The sequence below is a fragment of the Stigmatopora argus genome, chromosome 20 (assembly GCF_051989625.1).
Source record: "Stigmatopora argus isolate UIUO_Sarg chromosome 20, RoL_Sarg_1.0, whole genome shotgun sequence".
Classification (NCBI taxonomy): Eukaryota; Metazoa; Chordata; class Actinopteri; order Syngnathiformes; family Syngnathidae; genus Stigmatopora; species Stigmatopora argus.
The window spans coordinates 1855973-1880077 of NC_135406.1; the positions used below are offsets into that span (position 1 = coordinate 1855973).

Consider the following 24105-nt stretch of genomic DNA (forward strand, 5'->3'; position numbering starts at 1 on the left):
GTAAAATGCATCACAATCCAGACATTTGACAAGCGTTCCAATTTTGTAGCCCGCTGTGAAGAGTTAATTCCCCATGTGAAGCGCTGATAAAACACGTTTGTTTTCCTCTAAATGAATCTTCTAGGTAACAAGATGGCGCTAGTGTTAAATAAGTCTTGAAAAGACACATCTGTAGTCAGTTGATTTAAACTACCATATTTTCACGACTATAAGGCGCACATAAAAGTCTTAATTTTTCTCCAAAATAGACAGGGCGCCTTATAATCCAGTGCGCCTTATATATGGACCAATACTAAAATTGTTATCACGATAAAATAAAATAAATCAGTGGATAGGGTACACCATCCTCTACAGCTCTCACAACTACGGCAAGCAGCCCCCGCCCGACTCTACTATTTTCCTCGTAGAAAAAGTACTGTGCAGTGACTGCTGGGATATGTAGTTCTTTTCTCAATACACCCAATGGATTGTGGCCTGTATACATCGACATCAACACAGCTTTACGAAGCATGGAAAGCAGCGTTGGAAAAGTTAGGCTAGCTACTAGCTAGCTACTATTTGCGAATGGATTTTGGCTGCCTGGACGAACGTATAAAACTCAGCGTTTTCGATGACTCATTTGGAGAATTGTTCAATTCGGACACATAAAATTCGGACTTTGATGGATTTGTGGCTGATGATGACGTGAGTACGTTGTAAAATGGCTACATAAAGTACAACCCAACTCAGTTTTGCTTCTGTTGCCTTTTTAAAAACATGTTTTTAGCGTGTGGGTGTAGCGTGTATGTTTAAGATGGTGTATGTTTTGCCATGCCTGGCTGCGTCTTTAAAAATGGTGCGTCCTTTGTGTGTGTCAAATACAGAAATAGCACTCATTATTGACACTGCGGCTAAAAATACGATGCGCCGTACAGTCGTGAAAATACGGTACCTATGGGTTCTGTTTTACTCATTTCTTCAAACGTCAAAAGACGGTATGGAAGCAAAAAACAAACTTTTTCAGCACTGACAGCGATAGGCAAGTTTGTCTCTTTTTGTAAAATGGCCACTTGAAACTAAAATGGCTGCCTTCCTTTGTCTTCCGGGCCACAGTTTCCTTGACTTTTTTTCTGTGCCGAGCGACTCCCAAGTAAACATGCCCTGAAATCTAGCTTTCAATTTGCGTAACTCGACTTTCAGCAAATGAATATTCTAGCGGCGGTGGGAACAAGGGAAGGAAAGAGCGGGAACAGAAGCGCCGCCGCCGCCCCGTTTGTGTTCGTTTTTAGCTGCCTCGTTTGAGCCTGACGAGCCGAGCGCAGACTTTTTCGACACAATGGTGTCAAACTCCAAAGAGAGCTGCGATGTCAGAGCAGCTGGCTCGCACAAAGCCGCCACCGCACCTGCCGGATGCGCCGTGCCGCAAACCGAGCGGCGACTGACTCATTCGGCCACGTGTCGTTCGGGTGGCGCCGGCGGTTCAAATCTGGCCGTTGTTTTCTACTAATAATGACACGAATGGCGCGGGAAAATGCACGGTAAACTCAAGAAATTCTGTTTTTGTCTCCCCAGGGAAGTTCAGAGGAGTTTTGTTTTCCTTCATTCTCATCCGAGGCAGCAATAGCAACTCTTATTCCAAATAGGTAAGACCCTACTCACAATTGTTTATTTTCACGCACAACGAATGATAGCTAGTGCTAAGTAGTGCTTTGGCGACCTCTAGTGGACCTCAATGTGTAATGCTGATCTAACTTTGCTCGTTTGTTCCCTTTTGTCTCTGTTTTTGGTTAAGATTACTCGGGAACGATTAAATTGACTTTTTTGTCATATGAAATGGAGTTTCAATTTGGAGGAGTGAGGTCAAAGGTCACAGAGGTTGGCGAAATAGATTGCGTGATATCCGAGAGCAAATGAAGGGATTATTTTGTATTTGAATGTTTATTTTGGGAATATTTATTTGGTTCTTATTGGATTGTTGTAGTTTTTATTTTAAATGGGTAACAAATCTGTTGTCATAAATTCATTGTTGAACAAAAACAGTCCATTTCCAACAGTAGTTGGGAAAAATATCAATCAGTGAGAGTCAAATACCATTAATAAATGAATATTTCTGTATTCCAGGTGGGCTGGCGGGTGGGGTGGCGTTATTTTGGTTCTCCACCCGCGGCATTTGGACAGCATGTTGGCACCTGCGTGACCACAGCCTTGATTTCCGGTAAGTCAACCCATTTTGTCACCAGTCACAACATGAAAACGTAGACTATATCACGTATATTAAATATACTGTTCTTATACTTTTATTTGATGTATATCGGATTTTCAATTTGCATTTATCCTATAATGCGCCATAATTGAAAGAGTAGCTTCAATTGGCATAGCTCCTATGAGGAGGTGATCACATGACAGAAAATGGTGGGAGGGGCCCAAATGAAGCCTGTGATGCAGCACTCATCTTAGCCACTAGGTGGCAGTCTTTGTTCATGAAATAATGGCAGTAGGTTGTTGGTTCTGGGAAAACATTTTTTTGCCCAGAAGTGCTTTAAAACTTCAGAATTTGATCACTATTCATTTATTTTGAATAGAACTTATTTTCATACCATCAACGATGATAGACATTGAATATTGCGGCCGACAACTGCTGTGAGTTTGTCACGAATAGACGTCCGCTCCATTTGAACTCGGACTTTCAAAGGTCGTCTGTCACCGTCAATGGAAGACAGTGAGTTCACAGGTCCTTCCTTTTTTCTTCAAAATAAGACACTCCATTTTTTTCTCATGCATTTCTCTATGTGCGCATTCCTTTTGATTTAATTCTCAAGGAGACTCATTAAAACTCAATTTGAAATGAAACACTAATGGACAAAAATGACCGTTATCTCTTTTGTCCAGAATAGATACAGAGCATCTAAAAAGCCACAAGATGAATAAAAACGTTCCTGGCATTTTCAAAAGAAAAAAAATACTTCATTAAATCTGAATGTCCTAAAATCTAAATGAAAGCACATCCAACATCCTTGTCTTTTGCATTCTCACAGCCCCCGCTAGATGGCACTCTCCCAAAAACGAAAAATCTTTCCCTCGGCCACTGGAATTGGCTTTAATGAAGTATTTCTTCTCTCTTTGGTTTGGGCCTTAACGCATCTGCAGCATTTCTTTGCCATCTGTGTGCGCCATGGCCCGTGTCTCTTAGTTGGCAGCGCTTGCAATCCCGAGCGTCTGCACCCGCCTTCCCGCTGTGCTTTTGTCACCCTTCTTTTTACGGCAGCTCCGAGTGTTCGTTCGGGGGCGGCCAAACTTCCTTTCCCCTCCGAGGGCTGCTTGAATACAAAAAAAAACCATTGAGTGAACGAGTTCAGAGCTACAAAATAATCCGAAATCCAAAATATATACAGTGGTACCTCGTCATCCGACCGCTCGTCATACAAAATTCTCGTCTTACGGCGGAAATTTCGATCGAATAATTCGCCCGTCATGCGATCAAAATTTCGTGATGCGACCAAGCCAGGTCTTTTTTTGCATATCTTTCGTGTATAACAATATTTACGAGCACGGAACGATTAATTCAGACGAGTTTCTCCTAAGACCAGGAAACGCGCAACACGCATGCAAAAAGAGGGCTTTCTGCGTAATGAAGTACACTCGTGCACACAACACCCATAGGCAATGGCAACCTTTCTCAGAATAAAACTTCATTACCCACAATCAATAGGTGGGTAAGCTCAACTATTGTATTTCCTGTTATTCTTTCTAAGGAAAGACGCTCCCGCGATCGTTCTTTAAAGAATATTTCTCGTTGGCAAGTGGTCGTGCGTTATCCTATTGTGAGGAGGACATTTGTGTGCATCATTTTGGGAATATTGTGAAGGCAATACAACAGCAAACAGTCCATCGATAGCGAACGTGAGGGTGGGTGGAGGCGTGGCAAACCGCCAACCCGTAAAACCAAGGTAACAAAAGATTACAACAAAATTAGAATTCAGTTTTGTGTCAAGTTACATTAAACATATGTTTGAGTGTCGGTATATATTAATCCAAGTTAATTTAAATTTGTTTGTTCCGTTTACGAGTGCGTTGTCGTGGAAAAAAAACGATTTGGACTCGTAGATACACCGTTTAAGTCAATAGCTCCATCTAGTGTTAAAGCTGAGCATTGCCATGTAGGCTGAGTTTAAGCATCCTGTGCGAGCCTCATTCAATGATATTTTCAGCATTTGCTGCCGGCCTATCAAAACCGGCCAACGAGGTTATACTCGACCAAGTGCGCATTTGGAAGTGAGATGAACTTTTCCGCACTTTGCTATTTTTCCTCGGTCGGCAGCTTAAGTCATTTGAACAGCGACGCCTTCCATTTTCGCCGCCTCTAAAAGTGCTTCCTTGAGGCGGCGTGATAAGAAATGGCAGCCATCAGCAGGAGGCTTCAAGCCCACTGTATTAATCAAAATAATAATAAGAGAACGTTACTCTTTGCGTTTGTTCCCTTTCACATTCTTTGACATGTGCCTTTGAAAGCAGTTATGGGAAAAGTACAGCACAAATGTGTCACTTTAAAGGGAAAAAGCATTCTGTGTAAATACATACAATTGTTGCTCAGCCTCTGGCTTGGGGAAAGTGGCTATATGAAACCATAAATTGATAGCGCTAGAAAATGCCCTTTTTTATGCGGTATGCTCTGCAAAACTGGTCGCTAAATTCGTTTCTGTTGATTTGGGTGCAATTCGGGGTCTTTGTGTTGATTTGGGGCCTGGCATGATTGCTGTCAGACCTCCCACAACAAATGGATTGGACCTATATCTCCCATGGGGTTGTTTCACGCGTCTTTAAGCTACATATTATCGCTGCTTTTGACCTCCATGCCCTTGGGAGACATTGGTGGCGAGCCCTCTATGGCTGCCAGTCCAAATGGATTGGACCTTTATCCCCGTTCGTGGCAGCCAATGAGTTAATTTATGGCTTATGAAGAGATTGTCTTAGTGGCAAAATGGCAAAGGTACTCTGTCCGGTACGACGTTTCCCATTATTATGGAATATTGAGGCGCCCATTAGTTTATATGACCCCAATTGTGGAATTAGCAGGCAGCTGTGAGTCGCAGATAGCATCATGTGTTAATGAGCCAGGGTCTTCCAAGAAAGATATAAGACATTGCCAAAACCATGACGAAGGAGGGCAGATGTCCTTCATGTTTTCACTGTACTGTGCTCCGTCTATAAAAGACGCCGATTATATTTTGTATTGTGGTCTTTTGGGAGTCAATATGCCAAAGGACCCAGACGCCGAGCCGAAATCTGGGAAAACCGTGCCCACGGCATTTAAGACCCTTTAAATAGGCTGGACATCGGCTCGGCACCTGGGTACCCAAGGTTGACGACTTATCCAAAAGAGTTGAAGGCCTCTCTGGTGAGTCCATGTAAATGTGTCCATTCGTTAGTGTATGATTGTGGTGCGGGTTTGTTGATAACCTGAGACCCTGAACCAGCGTGACCGGATGTTTGGTCGCCCGGGTGAATATAATTTTGAGAGCTGGTTTCAACAGTAGATATTTAGATATTAAACTCTCTCTCATGAATATACTTTTGAGAGCTGGTTTCAACAGTAAACTCTGTCATGTTGTCAAACGTCCGGCGACCAAACGTCCGAGTTCCCTGAACCAGATTATGAGAAGGCATTCTGGAGTGGAATTGTCCGCCTGGACAGACTGGTTAGATATGACCTTTGGCAGTATAACGCATCAACCAGTTCAAGCGGTCTCTGGAGAGTCGGCAATTTTTTTTTTAACCTGTGCAAATGTAGCGTCATTATTTTAAAAATTTTCACGGGTCTCCACTGTCGGCTTTCCCCCTTGCGCACTGGCGCCATCATTCACCGGCATTGATTGTCGGCAGCGATAATATAATCGGGCGCGAAGCCCGACAAGGCTGGCCGGCCCGATAGATCAGCCTTTCCGACAGCGGCGCTCTCCGCAGGTCATAAAGCCTCACCTTCCCGGCGTGACCCCGCATCAATTTGCGCTTCCCCACCTCTCCGCCACCAATGCAAATAACGCTGCATTTTTGGCCGACACGTTTACGGTTATCTCCGCATCTTGCGGCCGTGCCGAGGGCTAATGGCGGTGGGCGCGTGGCGCCTCCTCGCCCTCCGTCCCAGTCACTTGTGTATGCATTGAACTGATAAGTACCGCGCTTCATTTTCCCCATGGCGAGGCACAGTAAAAAAATGGGGAGTAATAATTGCTTCGGGAGGGGGCGGAGGGCCGCCGATGCGTGGGTGAGAGAGGAGGGCAGCTAAATATGCTTGATTGCCGCCTAAGCTTCAGCGCCATGTCATGAAATATGGCTGCCGCAGACCCGGGGACATCGGTACACTGCATAATCCCCCTTTGTATGTACGTATTAGCGCTTTGGCTATTTGTTTTTTTTCTTGTCCTCGGGAGCCCACGACCATTTTATGAAAAACTCACGCAGAGTATTGATGAGTTCATCTTTGCCATCAGTCTCTGCTGTGTTTTTTCCCTTTTTTTACCGTCACCAACCTCTTCTATTCGGCGGTGGTCCCAGACCATCCATTTGGCTCCCGCGGAGAATCACCTATAAATATTCTGCTTTTTGATCTTTGATAATGACAGTTAGAATTCGCTTTCCATAAATCAAGGGTGTCAGACTCGGTTTGGTTCGCGGGCCGCGTTAACGTCAACTCGATTTCATGTGAGCCGGACCATTTTAGATATAATATTTAGATTTTCTTTTTAAATGGATTAAAAGAACTGGATTAAAATCCCTGAATATTCAGTTTTTTATAGATCTAAAACAATGTTTATTTGAGCTTTTTTTAAATATAATTTTAGATTTTACAAAATGATTTTTGAACTAAAAACACAGAAAAAAAAGATTAAACAATTACAATTATTGATTTAAAAGGGGGAAAATCAGAAAATTTAATATACATCTATACTCCATTTTAATTTGATCCTAAAACAGAAAGTCGGCACTCATGATTTACTTTCCCGGGCCACATAAAATGATGCGGCGGGGCAGATTTGGCCCCCGGGCCGCCACTTTGACATAAATTAGAAGCGGGTAGCAAATCCACCTGCTTTCTTTATTCAGTTCAATGCAAAATATGAATATTTGGCGTCTGTATCAGTCCAAATGTTCTTGAATTAAATGAAGAATTGCAAAAAATAGAATTGAATTGAATGCTTTTATTGTCATAAGAGATTTAAAGCTTCACCACAAAGTGCGCAAATAACAACAACAAACAAACAGACAAATATCAATAAATAAATGATAAATAAGGAGTCAACATAACACGGATTAACCTCCAAGTTATTGTCTGTAAATTCTCATACTTTTGATTGTCCTTCTCAAACTTGTTTCTGCTGGTCCAAAAGTCCGAACTTGTAACGAGAAACTTAATATTCAGCGAGCTCGCCTTTATTATTATTATTTTTTCCTCGCTCACATTTTTCCATCAGCAGAGAACATTCACACGGTAAATTGACTGGGAATTAACACTTTGGCCCGGGAATACTCAAATCACCACGTTCCTAATCATCTCATTTGACTGTGCGGTTTAAACAAAAAAACCCCCATTTCAGACAATGGAGGAGGCAAATTAAAGCTCGGCCCGTGTGGATTAAAAAGCAACAACATATTTATACTCGGTTCAATCAATGATTTCGCGGCCGCAGCAATTTTTTTTGTCTCTTTTCGGGGGCGGACTTTGCTAATCGTTGGCGACAAGATGAGGAAAAAAAACAATGTAATCACCCAAAGCGAGGCGATAAATAGTCGACTTGTTCGCCTGCCGTTGACGCCGTTAATGGAGGAACTAGGCATGTTCCTATCGCCTGATTTGGCGGATTTGCCGAGACCCAGTCCTGATCCGAGACCTTGGAAATGTATTAAGTAGGGGAAATATAATATATAATGTAAATACGAGTGTAAATATAATATGTTCTAAAAAATACCAGTGTAAATATAGAATATAATAAAAATGCTAGTGTAAATATGGGAAATAGTATATTGTGTAGTCCTGTATATGTATTATTTTTTTCAATATTCTGACAGAATATTTCCATTTATGTAAGAAATAATGCAATATGTTCAATCTTGATCGTAATTTTCTTGAATTGATTCATATTACAGCTGGACATTCTCTTTTTGTTCTAACAAAAGGTTCAAATCCATCCCCTGTAATGTGGCATATATTCATATATTTTCATTGAAATACAATTGGGAAAATGAAATATATACATTTTAAAAATCCAATTCCGATCCTCGTTTCTGGAAGGATTGCTTTATTCGCACCCTCCCAGTTTCCCGGCCTGTGGTGTGACACCCCTGTTTTAAGTAGATGCTAAAGATTGTGCGGGTGCTCCACGCGGGTCCGTCTGCGTCCTGATGAAGCGATTCACCGCCACGCTCTTACCCTCTGTCTCTCTCGTTTACGCAGTTCTCTTTCCTGAGACGTCGGCGGCGGCGGCGACGACACGAGGCCCCCGCGGCAGGTAAGGACGCCGTCGCTTCAATTTCACGCCGTGTGGGAAGAAGGGGCCAAGGGAAAAATGTCCACTGATATCAAATCCAGCCCGTCTGGACTCGAATTGGAGTGGGAGACGTTTTAAAAAATATATTTTTATAGTAGACTACCGTATTTTCACGACTATGAGGCGCACTTAAATGTCTTAAATTTTCTCCAAAATAGACAGGGCGCCTTATAATCCAGTGTGCTTTAGATATGGAAGATAAAATATGTCATTCATTGAGGGTGCGCCTTATAATGTGGTGCGCCTTATAATGTGGTGCGCCTTATAATGTGGTGCGCCTTATAATGTGGTGCGCCTTATAATGCGGTGCGCCTTATAGTCGGGAAAATACGGTACATCACAGGGCAGTGCGTCTTTGAGAATGCGTGACGGATGATACTACGAACTTTTTTAGCGTACCAAGACTTTCGAGATTCCAATCTTCGCTAATTCCGTAAACGGCGAAAGGCTCTACGTCCGCCATAGGTCGTCTAGCGCTGCCGAATTTTGACATTTTCCCGTGCTCGTCCTTGCCCAATGACCACAGGACTCAACCAGGTGAAATGGGCAATTTCCATTCAGGGACGGAAAATGCGGCGTGCGAAATGGCTGCTCGCTTTGGCGCACGGATGCTCTTTTCCCCTCAGTGCACGCGAGCTTACGCGCTTCGCATTTGCCACGCCCGATGCCGGCGAGGCAAAATAGGCGCGCGTTTTGCGCGGACTGAAAAGACGGGAGGAAGTCGCTCCGAATCCTTGCCGAATGGAAGCTCGTCCTGGCCTGCCGTTATTGGAGTTTGAACAAGTATGCTAAGGTTCCAGACAGGAGGAAAGACCCGCTTAATTGTAAAGCTCGCCATCTTTTATAGACTGAGCAAAATACAGTGAAAACTTGGAGGACATCTGCCCTCTGTCGTCATCGTTTTGGCCAAAACACATGGTCTGATATCTTTCTTGGTGGTATTGACTGAAATATGATGGTTCAGCGCCTGCCATTCTTCTTACCTTCACTTTACTTTCGCTTGGTCTTATTCCTCCTTCCTTTGGTTCGACGCAATCATCTTGGCAACATTGCGGCGGTCCCTCCCCTCGGCGCCGAATCGGCGGCAGAGCCATCCATCCAGACCCGCGGACCATGAAATTAGGTTAAGACGTGCGGCTGTGAATGACACAGGTGCGGATACAAATGCGAACATCCCAATGAAAAAGCGCCACTCCGAGACAGCCCGTTGGCCGCTCCTTCCGGGGCTCGCCGAATAGCATTTTACAGCTTCTCGTCAAATTGTCCAAGCCGCTTCCTTGCCATCGTTGATTCGGCGCCGGGGCATCGTTCGGGACATCCAATCGGGGGCCTTCTCACTGCTCGTTTGTTTTGTCTTGGAATCGAATCCAATGTGTCCTCATTTCTGCGTCAAAGCACGATTTGAAGGCGCTGCCTTACCGTATTTTCACGACTATAAGGCGCACATAAAAGTCTTAAATGTTCTCCAAAGTAGACAGGGCGCCTTATAATCCAGTGCGCTTTATATATGGACCAATACTAAAATTGTTATCACGATAAAATCAAATAAATCAGTGGATAGGGTACACCATCCTCTACAGTTCTCACAACTACGGCAAGCAGCCCCCCCGACTCTACTATTTTACCCGTAGAATAAGTACTGCGCAGTGACTGCTGGGATATGTAGTTCTTTTGTCAATACACCCAATGGATTGTGGCCTGGACATCGACATCAACACAGCTTTACAAAGCATGGAAGACAGCGTTGGAATAGTTACGCTAGCTACTAGCTAGCTACTATTTGCGAATGGATTGTGGCCGCCTGGACGAACGTATAAAACTCAGCGTTTTCGATGACTCATTTGGACAATTGTTCAATTGGGACACAGAAAATGAGGACTTTGATGGATTTGTGGGTGATGATGACGTGAGTACATTGTAAAATGGCTAAATAAAGTACAACCGAACTCATTTTTGCTTCCGTTGCCTTTTTAAAAACGTGTTTTTAGCGTGTGGGTTTAGCGTGTATGTTTAAGCTGGTGTATGTTTTGCCATGCCTGGCTGCGTCTATAAAAACAGTGCGTCCTTTGTGTGTGTAAAATACAGAAATAGCACTCTTTACTGACACTGCGGCTAAAAATATGATGCGCCGTATAGTCGTGAAGATACGGTAGTTGTCTTTTTGGGAGATTTTTGCCATGGATGGCGCAGTCAAAATGGACTAGACCAGGGGTGGCCAAGTCCGGTCCTCCAGAGCCCCTATCTAGTCTGTTTTCCATATATCCCTCCTCTACCACACCTGAATCAAATGATCAACTCATCAGCAATCTGTCCAGAAGCTTCATACCGATCCCGATGATTTGATTCAGGTGTGTTGGTGGCGAGAGAGACTTGCAAAACAGACTGGATTGGGGCTCTCGAGGACAGGAGTTGGCCACCCCTGCACTAGACATAATATAAATATACATAACTAGATACGTCAATAGATTATGGGTCAAGCAGCCAATCAGTGACGCTCATCTCGGCTGCGGCGGCACTCGGATTGATTTAGAAACACTCGAGGTCTTGCTTGGAGATGAGATTTGGTTTTTCGGTCACGTCTTTGTTGCGGGAGATGGACGTCGCTATTATTTGGGCAGGTGACGCGAAGGCAGTCCTTGTTTTGCTCCCCGCACTTCACCCGCGTTTAACAGCTGTTATTACGCGTCTGCCGAGATAGAATCGACTTTCTCCGGCGAGCGTTTCAATTTTTCCTCCACTTGACGTCCAGGCGCTCACTCTCGGCCACTTATTCCGATTGTAATGCTTGAAAGGGAGAAAAAGACGCCTCCGCTTGTCTTTTACAGTTGAGACGTTTTGTGCTCGCTGGGGGAAAATGGACACTGCACTTTTGGAATGTTTACATGGTGTCACTCGGCGCTTTTTGACAAAACTGCTTTCATTGGACGCCACGCAGAAAATTCTAGTCTGCCACGGATTTTGCTATACGGCTAGTATATTGCATCTTTGGACTTGGCCTGAATATTTTAATGGAATATTTATTGATTACGGCAGTCGGGTCGGATAGTTTAAATAAAATGGGCCGTGGCGCAGAACGGATGTTATTTTGCCACCCGTCGTTTTCACGTTCTCTGGCGTTTCCATTCCCGTTGACAGCGAATTAGCAAGTTTCCCCCCGTAAAGTCCTAAACGACGGGCCTTTTTACGTGGGCACTCCGTCTCGGTCGTTAACAATCCGTGGCGAGCGACCCGACTCTTTCCGGCACTCTCGCGACTGCACTCCAGGCTCTTCGGCGCGTTATTAATTACTGTTTGTAAACAACGCCATTGCATAGCCCAGATTACGGCACGTGCTCGGCATCCGCTCGGTTCTCGCCGGCGATTAAGCGCCGAGGCCGGGACAGCTGCTCAAGATGAGTTAGTTCATTGGCATGTTTAATGAATTGCGCTTGAGAAAATGATTCAATCATCACTTTGATTAATTCTCCACATGCCCGATAATGCGTCAAACATCTGCCGCCTGTCAATAGCGGGGAAAACTTTGGGAAAGAGGCTAGCTAGCGCTTTTCCAGCAGGAAATAATGCGGCGGGCGGGCGGCCATGCTTCATTAGGACGACCGTATGGTACGCCATTGACCAAGAAAGGAACAAAAACTACTAGCAACTATTCTTTGCTTTGAAAAGGTTTACGAGTGGTACCTCGTGATACAACATGTTCGTCATACAACATGCTCATGTTATGACGAAAATTTCCATCGAATAATTCGCTTGCGATACAATTAAAATTTCGAGGTGCGACCAAGCCAGGTGGCCATGACATGAGAGGCTGTTTATCATTGTAGCGCACTGTCTTTTTTTGCCGCATCTCTTTCGTGTATAACTACTATACCTACGAGGACTGAACGATTTATTCAGACGAGTTTCCACCAGGAAACGTGCATGTGCGGGCAAAAAGAGGGCTTTCTGGGAAGCTCAGCTATTGCATTTCCTGTTATTCTTTCTAAGGAAAGAAGGTCCCGCGATCGTTCTTTCAAGACAATTTCTCGTTGGCAAGTGGTCGTGCGTTATCCTATTATGAGGACATTTGTGTGCATCATTTTCGGAATATTTTGAAGGAAATACAACAGCAAACAGTCCATCGATAGTGAACGTGAGGGTGGGTGGAGGCGTGGCAAACCGCTAACCCGGAAAACGAAGTTAACAAAAGACAAAACTAGAATTCAGTATTGTGTAAACTTACATTATACCTATGTTTGAGTGTGTCTGTATATATTTATCCAAGTTAATTTAAATTTGTTTGTTCATTTATGAATGCCGTGGATAAAGTCCCCCCGAACAGCCCCCCTCTCCGCCTCCGTGTGTGTCGTTGTCTCTCCCCTCCGCGAAATGCGTCTAATTTTACATCTATTAAACACATTTTATTACTATTAAACCACTCGTTATTTATTCCTTTGTCAATATATGGCGAATTAGAAGAAATCAAACATTTATTCCAATCCAATATCCTGTTTTTGGTGTTTTTTCAGAGGGTTGGAACGAATTCATTTGTTTTCAATTTATTTCAATGGGAAACGTTCGCTCGAGTTACGAAAAGCTCGACATACGATCTCAGTCCCGGAACGGATTAAGATCGTATGTCGAGGTACCACTGTATTTATTTTTTCTTATCGAGTGAAAGCCAATGTTCTCTGTCGGTCCTCCCTGTCGTAACAAATTGGACAACGGTCGCCATCGTGAAACGGAAACAAAAACTCTCAAGTCCGGCCCACACGCGACAAGATCGAAACGCGTTTTGGAGTATTTGAAATGTCGTCAGGAGTGCCGCGGCGCTGACATGTCGAGTTGAGCGATCCGCCCCCCCTCCTCCGCCCCCTCATAGAGTACGCGCCGGCAAGTGGCAAACATCTAACGGAAGCCAAGTCGAGGCGAAATCATTTGTGAGAGATCTTGTCAAACAGATTAATCCCCCACCCTGAGCCTCGGGGTTCTGGACGCTTTTTCTGTCATGCTGCTTTGCCAGGCTCTCTCTTGATAATACCCCAAAGATAAAATTAATTGTGCAGGGAGATGTGGAAGGGATGGGGAGTATCCAAAAGGACCTTGAGCAACGCGAGAGACCAACTCGCTCACTAAAAACGTCACCACGCCGGGAACAAGCGCCCTCCCCCTTTTGTTATTTTAGTTCATTGAAAATTGGACGACCCGAAGCGTGTACTAGACCGGTACTCGGACGTTTCGTCGAAAGACGTTTGATCCCCGGACGTTTGGTCCCCGGACGTTTGGTCGACCGGACGTTTGGTAGAACGGACGTTTGGTAGAAAGGACATTTGGTCGCCGGGTTCGCGAGTCCTGAGGTTTGAGTCACGAGACTTTCATTTGTTTAACCCTAACCCTATTCACTCAATGTTAAATAATAGTCATTAAATCCCTATTCACCCAATGTTAAAATCGATCAATTGCATGCAAACGTCCATTCTACCAAACGTCCGGTCGACCAAACGTCCGGTCGACCAAACGTCCGGCGACCAAACGTCTTTTGACGAAACATCCGGTCACGTACTAGACCACCCTTGTCAAATCCACAGTCCGGGGGCCGGGGCCGAACAACCAAAGCGTATCGCGGAGTGGACAATGTTGAGGTCAAATGGCTTATTGCCAATTTGTAGTTGATTGAAAATCAAACCAAGCCGGACCAGAGCCTGTCTTTCCTTTCCCAAAAATGGAAGCCAACGCTCTTGTGTGTCAACCAGAAGCCAGCCAGCCAGCTAGCGCGCCGTTGCAATCAGCCAGACACAGCTGGCTACCTGCATCACTGTAGATTAGTTCCTGCATTGCCTTTTTCAATTAACTCCAGCCAACATTATCAGAACGCGGCATCGTGATTGTGAATAACTTCCATGGGGGGAAAATCGCCCCTTTTTTGTAAATAAAGTGACACTACTCATTAATGTGATGAATGGCCCTCACTCGGAGCCTCCCTCCCGCGGGCTCCTTCTCGGGGAAAGAAAAGGGCGAGCGCTTCAAAGTGCTGACGCAAGCGAGGCCGCCAGCCAAACGCCGCCGCTTTTCAACTGGTGACGCTCCCAAGGACCCGTCACGCAGTTAACATCAAATCATTAACTTCGCCCCGGCAGCGGCGGACGCTCGCCGATGGGGAGGGGGGCGCTACCTAGCGTACGAGCAAAAAGGTCATAGGCAGTCACGGAGGCTAAATAAGCGGGATTATGGGAGCGGGAGGGCGGGACTGGCACCCAAATGTCAAAGCTTGCTAACTTTGCTGCTTTTACGGACTCTCTCAACACTCGACTGCATTCAAAATGGATTGAACGCCTATTGTCGAAATGGGTGTTTTGAAATTGTTGACTTTTTTCATTTTTTTACTACTACAATACTCACTCGAAGTTTTGGACATGTACTGTCGTTAATGTTTTTTTCAAACTACAGTGGTACCTTGACATACGATCTTAATCCGTGCCAGGACTGAGATCGTATGTCAAGCTTTTCGTAACTCGAGCGAACGTTTCCCATTGACATGAACTAAAAACAAATTAATTTGTTCCAACCCTCTGAAAAAACACCAAAACAGGATATTGGATTGGAAAAAATGCTTTATTTCTTCTAATTCGCCATCTATTAACAAAGTCAAGGTACCACTGTACTGTTTTACTAACTTTACTTGACTTTTTTGCTAACTACGAAAGCACGTACTCAAAGAGTTGACGTAACGGGACAACTCAAAGTAAGCAAAACAAACAACTGCGGGATGCATTTAGCACCAGATCTGATTTATTTGGGGTTTTAAAAACAAAATCACTCACGGCGCCAGAACAACAAAGTCGACCAAGGATTCCAGATCTGATTCAAAGCTCGATAGACTGACGAATAGCACAACAGGGCGAGTCACTATTTATTTAGCCGGCCTAATTGGAAATGTCCGTCACGGGGCAGCAAAGCGCGTCTTCTCTCCAGCCTTTGTCGCGCCGCCTCCATCCCTCGCAGGTATTTCACACTGACGGATGCACGGCCAGTCCAGGACAACTTTTAAAAAACCTGCGCCGAGAATCTCCGAAGCCACCGAGTGTCGTACGTTAATCAGTTTTTATTTTCGTACGCGATAAAATTGCCCGTAGTTCCGGGCCGATGTTTGACACGGTCCTCGTTGGGATTCAAAGCCTTGCGGTTAAGCAGAGCTCGCTTAACAGAAGCCGTAGTCATGGGCTCAACTCCGAATGGCGACCCCGGGGGACTCATCAACTTGTACTTCATTTCAAGGCCGTCTTGAGAAATACAGAAAAAACAACAACATGCGTTTTGAGCAGTTAGTTCTATTTGCGCCCATGTATGAGCGGCTCGAGTTGCCATGACGACTAATGGCGGCACTACACGACAGTCATTTGCAAATGTCGGACTGCTAAAACCTGATCTCACGCAGTGGTGTCAATCCCTTCTTTGACTTTATGTTAACCGACCTGTAAAAATCCTGTTCTCCCGGTCTAAATGGATTCAACGTCCATTGCCGTCAGTGGCGCAGAATTTTTTGTGACTATAGTGGTACCTCGACATACGATCGTAAGCCGTTCCGAGACTGAGATCGTATGTCGAGCTTTTCGTAACTCCAGCGAACGTTTCCCATTGAAATGAATTGAAAACAAATTAATTCGTTTCAAAAACACCAAAAACAGGCTATTGGATTGGGGGGACTTCATCCACGGCACTCGTAAACGAACAACCAAATTTAAATTAACTTGAATAAATATATACAGACACACTCAAACATACGTTTAATGTAACTTTACACAAAACTGAATTCTAGTTTTGTCTTAATCTTTTGTTACCTTTGTTTTCCGGGTTAGCGGTTTGCCACGCCTCCACCCTCACGTTCGCTATCGGTGGACTAAATCGTTCAGTCCTTATAGATATAGTAGTTATACACGAAAGAGATGCGGCAAAAAAAGACAGTGCGCTACAATGATGAACAGCCTCTCATGTCATGGCCAGCTGGCTTGGTTGCATCTCGAAATTTTAATCGTATCGCGAGCGAATTATTCGATCAAAATTTTCGTCGTACCACGAGCATGTTGTATCACCAGCATGTTGTATCACGAGGTACCACTGTAATGGACTTTTACCCAATGTTTTGAGTGTAAATATCCCATTTTGAAAAAAATATTTCAACTTGCAAAGCTTATTCATTCAAACAAACAAACTGAAACTGTTATTCTAGCAATTTATTTTATTTTTTTCATCAACCTCAGAGTATTATCAGGGAACCGAACCAGAGTTGTTTTTTTATTCATTTTAATAGAGTGAATCATTTTTTTCCCATTCCTAATTTCCTTTATCGTCAAATTATATATTAAAAAATGATTACCTGTGATTGTCATTGACGGTGATAACTGAATGCTAACAACCAATGGCATAGATAGAGATAATTGGCAAAATGACTCACGATACTTTCCACTTGTAGCGTTGCGGACCCGAATACCGGTCTCAGTCTCAGTAACTCGGGCAAACTGGGATTTGCCGTGCCCCCGCCGATTTACCTTGGCCAATTTACCGGAGGGGGCCCTGGAGTCCTTGTCTTGATTACGGGAGTTCCTCATTGATCAATCACTGTCAAAGAAGGCTGCTCTGTAATTGCTTGGTTTTAGTAATCAGGAGTGACACCCTTTCCTTTCTCCCTCCTCTGCCTTAGGTCTCAGGAGAGAGAATGTTCCTTGACTTTCACACCATCCACCTCAAGGTAGGCCTTTTTTTTTTAATTACCTGCCGCATTTCTCGGCTCGCGTGCTAGATCCGGCCCCCGGGCCACGACTTTGACACCCGCGTATTAGGGAAATCAACACATCTAAGAAAATATAGAAAGCAGGGCTAGAGCGTTTCAAAATTGCAACGTCAGCGTTAATCCGTCGCCGTTGAATAAAACAATCGTGTCGAGGCGACCTTCCTCTTCGCCGCCCTGTGGGAGGAATCAAGAAAAAAACATTGCGGCCGTCGGGGGTGACGGTACTCGGACGTTTGGTTGCTGGACCTTTGGTCGCCGGACGTTTGGTCGCCCGGAATGTTATTGATAATTACCATTTAAAATTGTTGCTCCAATTCCCTAAATACAAACTGCGAATTATTATTTAGTCATACTTAATGCCCTATTAATTATTAGGCTAAAGAAAAGCTCCAAATTTCCCGGACTTTTATTGTTTTTTTGTTGGAGAACTTGTAAAGACCCTGACTGAACTGACGTAGCTTCTTAAAGGGACAACGCATGTACATACAAACTCGTCGGCTCAGTGAAACTGCTCAGGGTCATTGTTGGCTTTGATTGATGCGTAGACCGTGTTGTTTTACCTTGTTTTGTCGCCGGACTTTTGGTTGTCGGACGTTTGGTTGCCGGTTGTTTGGGTCCAGGCGACCAAACGTCTGCGACCAAACATCCGGCGACCAAAAGTCTGGCTGCAATTAGCCCCGAGATATGCTCATTTGCAGGTCACCAATTTATTCGTTGGCCCTTTCCGTCAAATCGGATCTCGACGAGTTGGTCATTTCCGAGATAAACCGCAACTTGCCGATCTTGACGGCCCTGCCCCAATGTCATTTTTGGTGTAACTAGAAAGGATTATGTTCTGCGAGGTGGGAGGTGGGGGGCAAAGTTTTTAAATTTAAAATGTAATCAGTCTAATCACCATAAGCAATCAGTTCCTCTTCATTTCACCTGATCTCGCCGCTTCAGCCCCCTCACCCCCTCCCCTGCGCTTAAACGGCCCCGTTAAAAGAGGGAGCGCCTTATCGGTCCCTCAGATTAAGCCTCGACTTTGATTAACATCGGCACAAGTTTGGGAAATATCGTCGTTTGGGCGGAGATGCCACGTTTTATGAAGCGAGAAAATTTCCATCTCAAATGAACTTTTGACTCTATTCACCCGCGAGCATGAATAGGAAGCGCACTTGATGGTCCGTCCTGCTCGTATTCCAGGTAATTGTCTTTTTCGATAAGCACTGCTGACAGTGCAGGCCAGGCAATCGACTCGGAGGCTTAATGATTCAAATGATTAGTCAATATTGGGACCCATCAGAGCGTAGGACGCGTGCTCAGTCCTAATGGAGTCGTAGTGTCCACGGAGTCCCCGCACTTTGAAAACGTCAATGTCCGGAGAGTGTGCCGGTCGGTGGTGGTCGAGGGCGCTTTTGTTCGGTTTCGGAAGCGCTTGAAGTAACGCTAAAGACGAAAGTGGGGCTAACTTGAATGACTTGATCGGCATAAAGGGGATTTAGGACCGCGCCGGCTCAAATTGAAATCGATGGGAGGCATTCCTGGATGGAGACGGTGTTTGTGGCCACTTGTTTAAAGGCAGCACTTTGGCTATTGACGTTGTCGCTCAATCAGCGAGCTCGCAGCTCATTCTTCTCGTGCCCGAGTCATTGATCAGCAAATGGCGTGCTTACTTTGTGCTTTCGCACCGCGAGCCTCGCATTCATTATACCGCCGGCGTTTGCCAAAAGACATTAAGCGGCAGAAAACTCAAATGCTTCATGTGATGGCAAAAGGCCAGGAATGAGAAAATACTGGACTTTTAATTCGTTCACTGCGACTGAAAATAAAAGTCCATTTGAATTCGGACAGCTGGCATTGAATCACGTTTCACTGCCACGGCAATAGACGTCCGATCCGTTAGAACTGGCAGCGATCCGTCTACCTGACCGGCCGGAACCGGCTACCTCGGTCACAGTCTGCAGAAGTTCCCCATCTCGTGGGAGACTTCCTGTATGTAGTTCCAGTTTTTGTCCAACTTTACCTCTTTTTGAGTCTATCCGTTTTTGCTACCGAAACTCGTAGTTCGTTTTGCGTTTTTGCTGCTTTTCTGTCTTAATGATTTGGTGATTCTTAATGATCCCATTGACTTTGATTTGCTTTGTACTTTGTGCTTTTTGCTTTGTTGTTCTGCGGCCTTTGACTGTACTGTCTAACTAATAACTATGCCTTTCTTGCTACTGTCACAATGAAATTTCCCAAATACGGGATGAATAAATTTATCCAATCCAATCCAATCCTGGCGGTAGTAATCAAAAAATGAAGATTTATAAAAAACAAGGCCTTTTTCACCTAGCTAAGCTGACGCATCGGCTACAATAGTCAGGTATTGCCGTGTTGAGATCCCCCGCCCCTAAACTGTTTGGCCTCCTCAAAGCCCGAAAGAAAACATTGCAAGCCACCCTGCGCAGAAAAAGGAGCGTGGCGGACTAATCTGCCCACCATTGGTTTTGAACCAAAGACCTTTAGAAAGCGCCAAGCTCCGACAGGCGCGCAAACTCCCGAAATGACAAGCGATTATCAAAGCGCCTCCGGCTTGAGACGGCGTAATCCCCACATGTCGCCGTCCACGGAAGTCCGACTGAGATCCCCCAAACAATGTCGGCTTGTCTACGCTGGTTAAACCCCGAGCATTTTAGTCTGAAAATGAAGTTGACCCTGTCAGAAAGCTTAAGGACGCACGACAAAGCCCTTCAGTCGACGTATTGGTCCATCTCCTCGGTGTAATGAGTTCCTACTCGCGCCGGACCGCGGGGGCTAATAAGGCTTTTATCTGCTTTGGATATTAGATATTAACACCTCATCAACATTAAGCTCTCGTCTGTCTGTCCCATTTGCATTAGCAGAACAATGTCTGCCAAAGAAATCTTCAAATTAAAGCCTCGCCCAATCGCCAGAAGGGTCCGGCTACCCGTCGCTCAACTCCGCACCTCATTTAAGGCTTTCGCAAATCAGCGTGATCTTTTGCAAAAATGGATCATGGCAATCTTGCGTTTTTGAAGCGCCGGCATGATAAACTAACGCCGGCGGCTAGCGGAGTGGGTCTGACTGACACAATCAGGATTTAGCTGGTTGGGAAATCTATATATAGGAACTTCAGTCAGGCCATCTTTGTGATCTTTTCCGCGGAGGGTTGCGCATTTGCGCGCCGAGCGTTTGCACCAGACGTCAAATGTTCTATCATCGTTAGCATTGCCGAGTTGAGTCGAAAGCGACGCCGCTGACGGGCGTCTGTTTCAGCCTTTTGAAATCGTGAGAAAAAGGTAAACCCTGTTTCGTAGTGCAAAGGGTTCAGACTTCTTATCGTCCCTCGTGGCATCTTTTTGTCAGGTGCTATGAGAGGGGAAAAAAAGGAAATATTAACTGGGAAATATAGCTGGGAGAAATAGAAAATAAATGGCTTTGGTGTGGCGAGGAGGAGAAGGAAGACGGTGAGATTTATCAAGCCCAGATGGAAATGTCTGCCGAGTCGCCGTTGAAAAATTAAAGGGAGTCTTTTCGGACCACGCGGCCACGTGACCTGGAAACTCTTTGCGCGGAAAGCAAAAAGTCAATATTTGATTTTACATAGAAGTGAGCATTTCAATAATAGCCTCCCATGTATGGAAATTTTATGAAAATGAAACGGCCTTCGTCGGGTGGGGAGTCGCACGTAGAGGATTGCGGTAGTCTCTTAAAAAAGCGATAAGCGACAGGATTAAAGCGTTTCTGAAGTCGCTTTTACGCGTTCAGGTGGACGGCCACGTATGAGAGGGTCTCGTTGAAATTTAACAAAACAAAAGAGTCAATATTGATTGATCCCGAAGCTTCGGCAATTACCTCCGTGCGCAGAAGACCATGTTAAGGTCAGTATTAGCTTTGCTCATTTAACGGGTCAGCGACCTAGCTTTCACTAGGCTAAATTAACGGCGCTTTTTGCTCACCTTGATGAAATTTACGGCGAGAGTTAAAGGTGGAAGGTGACGCGGAAGAGCTTGACCCTTGGTATTTGCCGAACGGGGCCCGCCGCTAAAATGGCAGCGGCGTAAATCAGAGGGGCAATGAAACTGTGCAGTGAAAATGTAATGAGGCTATTAAAATTATGTATTTTATGGGACAAGTAGGAATCTTCTATTTGCATTGTTGAATTATGGCGACGTTTCAGAGTCCAAAATAACCGAATCAGAGTCAACGGTTGCTCCGGCGACTGCTGATCGTGAGGACGTTGATTGAGACGGTTGTCGATCGTTCGATCTGCGTGGACGGCAGCCATGAAAAAAATCTTGTCGTATAGCTAAACCCATGTAGGAAACGAATTTGTCAGGTTCTTAAGTGTGCTTGAACTCTGAGGTTCTTTGCAAAGTGGGAAGGTGGCATTGAGCAAACGGCGTCCACGACTGACAAAGTCATACGAGTGACGAGACCAATGTGGTGCTAGACGCTAGTGCCAACTTGTAGCAAAGCGCTAGCGCCTTTGCCCTTGTTTTCTTTCCCATTAGCGCCGGTGACAGTTCAAGTTTGTCCACTGAGCGTCCCGCAGTTAGTCTTATCGCCTCACCTCACCTGCCGGGATGTGACACCGTCCCGGAGTCGGCTGAGGGATGTCTAACCCCGCCAGCCAAAGCCCGGGTGACCCCGTAAGCAAGACTGACAACACAATAATACTCCCGGTGCCCTAATCTTTCATTGGCGGATTATCAGATTAGAGGCCCCGCTTGTTTATGGGCTCGGAGACTATCGAAAAAGTTGATCTGTCAAGTTTATCGTACACTTGTCACATTAAGACGGTTTCTGGGCCGCGCAGTTGGCTGCGGGTGGCAGATAAGACGAGGCGAGACGCGCTTGAATAGAACTCGCGGAAAACCAGAAACAAAATGAGTAGCTTGTTTGATTTCCTCAACCTTTGCGGAAAGTCGCGTTGGCTCCGGAGAGGATGTAATCCATCCTTTATTGCTTGAGGTTTTCTTCTCCACCTGTTGTTTTGACAAAGCCGGACTTCCCCGTCGGAGCCTTTGCGCTACTTCGGCTTCTGGAGCGGCGGCGGAAGCCACTTTGAAGGTCGTGGCCCCGTCAGAGGGTATCTGGGAATAACACTGGCCGATACCATCGTTATCCTTATAAATCAAGTCTTATCGCGTGGGCAAGGCGGGCTTGTTTTGGGTGGGAATTTAAATGTCGCAATTACTCCAGCGCGTGAGCAAAAATGATTGACTTTCCGCCCGTACCGTTACAAAGACATCCACCTGCGCGTCGGCTCTTGTTTACGGCGCTCATAACGTCAAGATGGTCCCATTGCTCACATGCCGTTAGCTTTGTTCTCGCAAATGTAGCGATGGAATGTTTCGTTTTTTATTCCAGGGATCTGGCAATTTCCCCAAACGCTTTTCCCCCCCACAAACGCGTTTTGTCTTCCGATGCCGAGCGTCAGACAAATGTGCCGGAATCGCAAAAGTGACACGCGAGGCCTCGTCGGCGGTACAAGCGGCCGACGGTACGGCGGAGCGTTCGCGTAATCATGCAGATGAAATCCTCCGAGTGGAAATTAAAACCCCGTTAAGGTCACGTCTCGCCGCATGCGACTCTGAACCGCCGTCCTTGAAGGATTGTTGTGTTTTACATGGCTTCATTTGCATAAGGTCAAAGAAAATGTTAGGCAGCGCAGTCTGCTGTGAAACTATCTATTGTAACTCTGCTTAAGAACACGATATTAATGAAGGTCGGTCTCGTTCCAGTGAAAAACCCCACTTGTTCGCCGTGCACTGTACTTTGGACATCCAATCAGTCTAAAGTTGCTTGACTTTTGGATGGCTACCCTTGAACTAAAATATAGCTGGGTAGTTTGTAACGACACAATCTACACATCAGCCTAGTCTTTGTTTTGTCTGTACCTTTTGAATACTGCTTAGGGGGGATTATTTGCGGTTTAGAGGCCACTGGAGTTGTTGCGTGTTTGTTGATTGAACTTTAATGGTTTAACTGTAAAGATGATAAACCTGGCAACGTCTACATTGGGCTCATTGAAGCCACTTTTTTAGCATTTGGTATACCAGCTGCTATACGTTGAGGGAGCGAGCCGGTCAGTCGTAGTACCTTGACAACGCCAGACGTAAAAATTGTTTCAACTGGGAGAACATTTGCTCAGTCGTCAACGGCAGCCGACGAGAAAGGGTTAACAAGCTCTAAGTGATTGTTTTGTTGTCTAGTCAGTTGTGGGGGGTTCAAGACGTCAATTGTGGATCCTCTTTGGGTTCCGGCAAATCTTTTTGTGGCCGCTCTGGCAGACATTTGAACATTCCTTCTCTAAGCCGCAACGTACAGAAAGCCACCGAGCTCTAAAAATGTCCAGCGTTTCCAAAGGATGAGCTGGATCTGTCGTCAGGGAGCCACTCGACACCCACGAACAGATTGAGCGGACCCACTAGATGAATCTGTCGACACTCTATTCTGCATATCTCTATTTAATGATATTATATGTCATTTCCCCGGCAAAGAAAACACCATTAGCCAAAGCGGTGAGTCGTAGCGAGGCATTCTGCGACGGCTCCCGAGCCTCCTCGCTGGTGCTATAATTGAAATAATCCAAGTATCATTGTATTCTTTTTAATGGGATTCTTCTGCTTCAGGTCGGCTTCCAAATTTGGTTTCCCCGCTAACTGGCGAACCCACAATAGGAGCGCGTTGTCGAGAGTTATGATTTTAACGGGAGCGATACACTGCAAGGGGTAAAGGACAACGAGGTCAGCCAGAGTGGAGTAAGTGCTCCTGCGGGCACAGACACAAGCCCCGTTCAAATAGCGTCGCGACCAACCTAACCCAGAA

The 24105-nt window shown here is 45.3% G+C and overlaps 1 protein-coding gene across 49 annotated transcripts in view; it reads left to right on the forward strand.

The window, feature by feature from the left end:
• Positions 1-24105, forward strand: part of LOC144065839 (receptor-type tyrosine-protein phosphatase delta-like) — a 208460-nt gene that overhangs the window by 88973 nt on the left and 95382 nt on the right. For all 49 annotated transcript variants that reach the window (XM_077588977.1, XM_077589006.1, XM_077588976.1 and 46 more), the window contains 4 exons: positions 1552-1622; positions 2101-2194; positions 8429-8483; positions 17197-17244. In XM_077588977.1, coding sequence (XP_077445103.1) covers positions 17212-17244 — 33 coding nt within the window. In that variant the 5' untranslated portion in view covers positions 1552-1622; positions 2101-2194; positions 8429-8483; positions 17197-17211. The remainder of the gene's footprint in view (positions 1-1551; positions 1623-2100; positions 2195-8428; positions 8484-17196; positions 17245-24105) is intronic.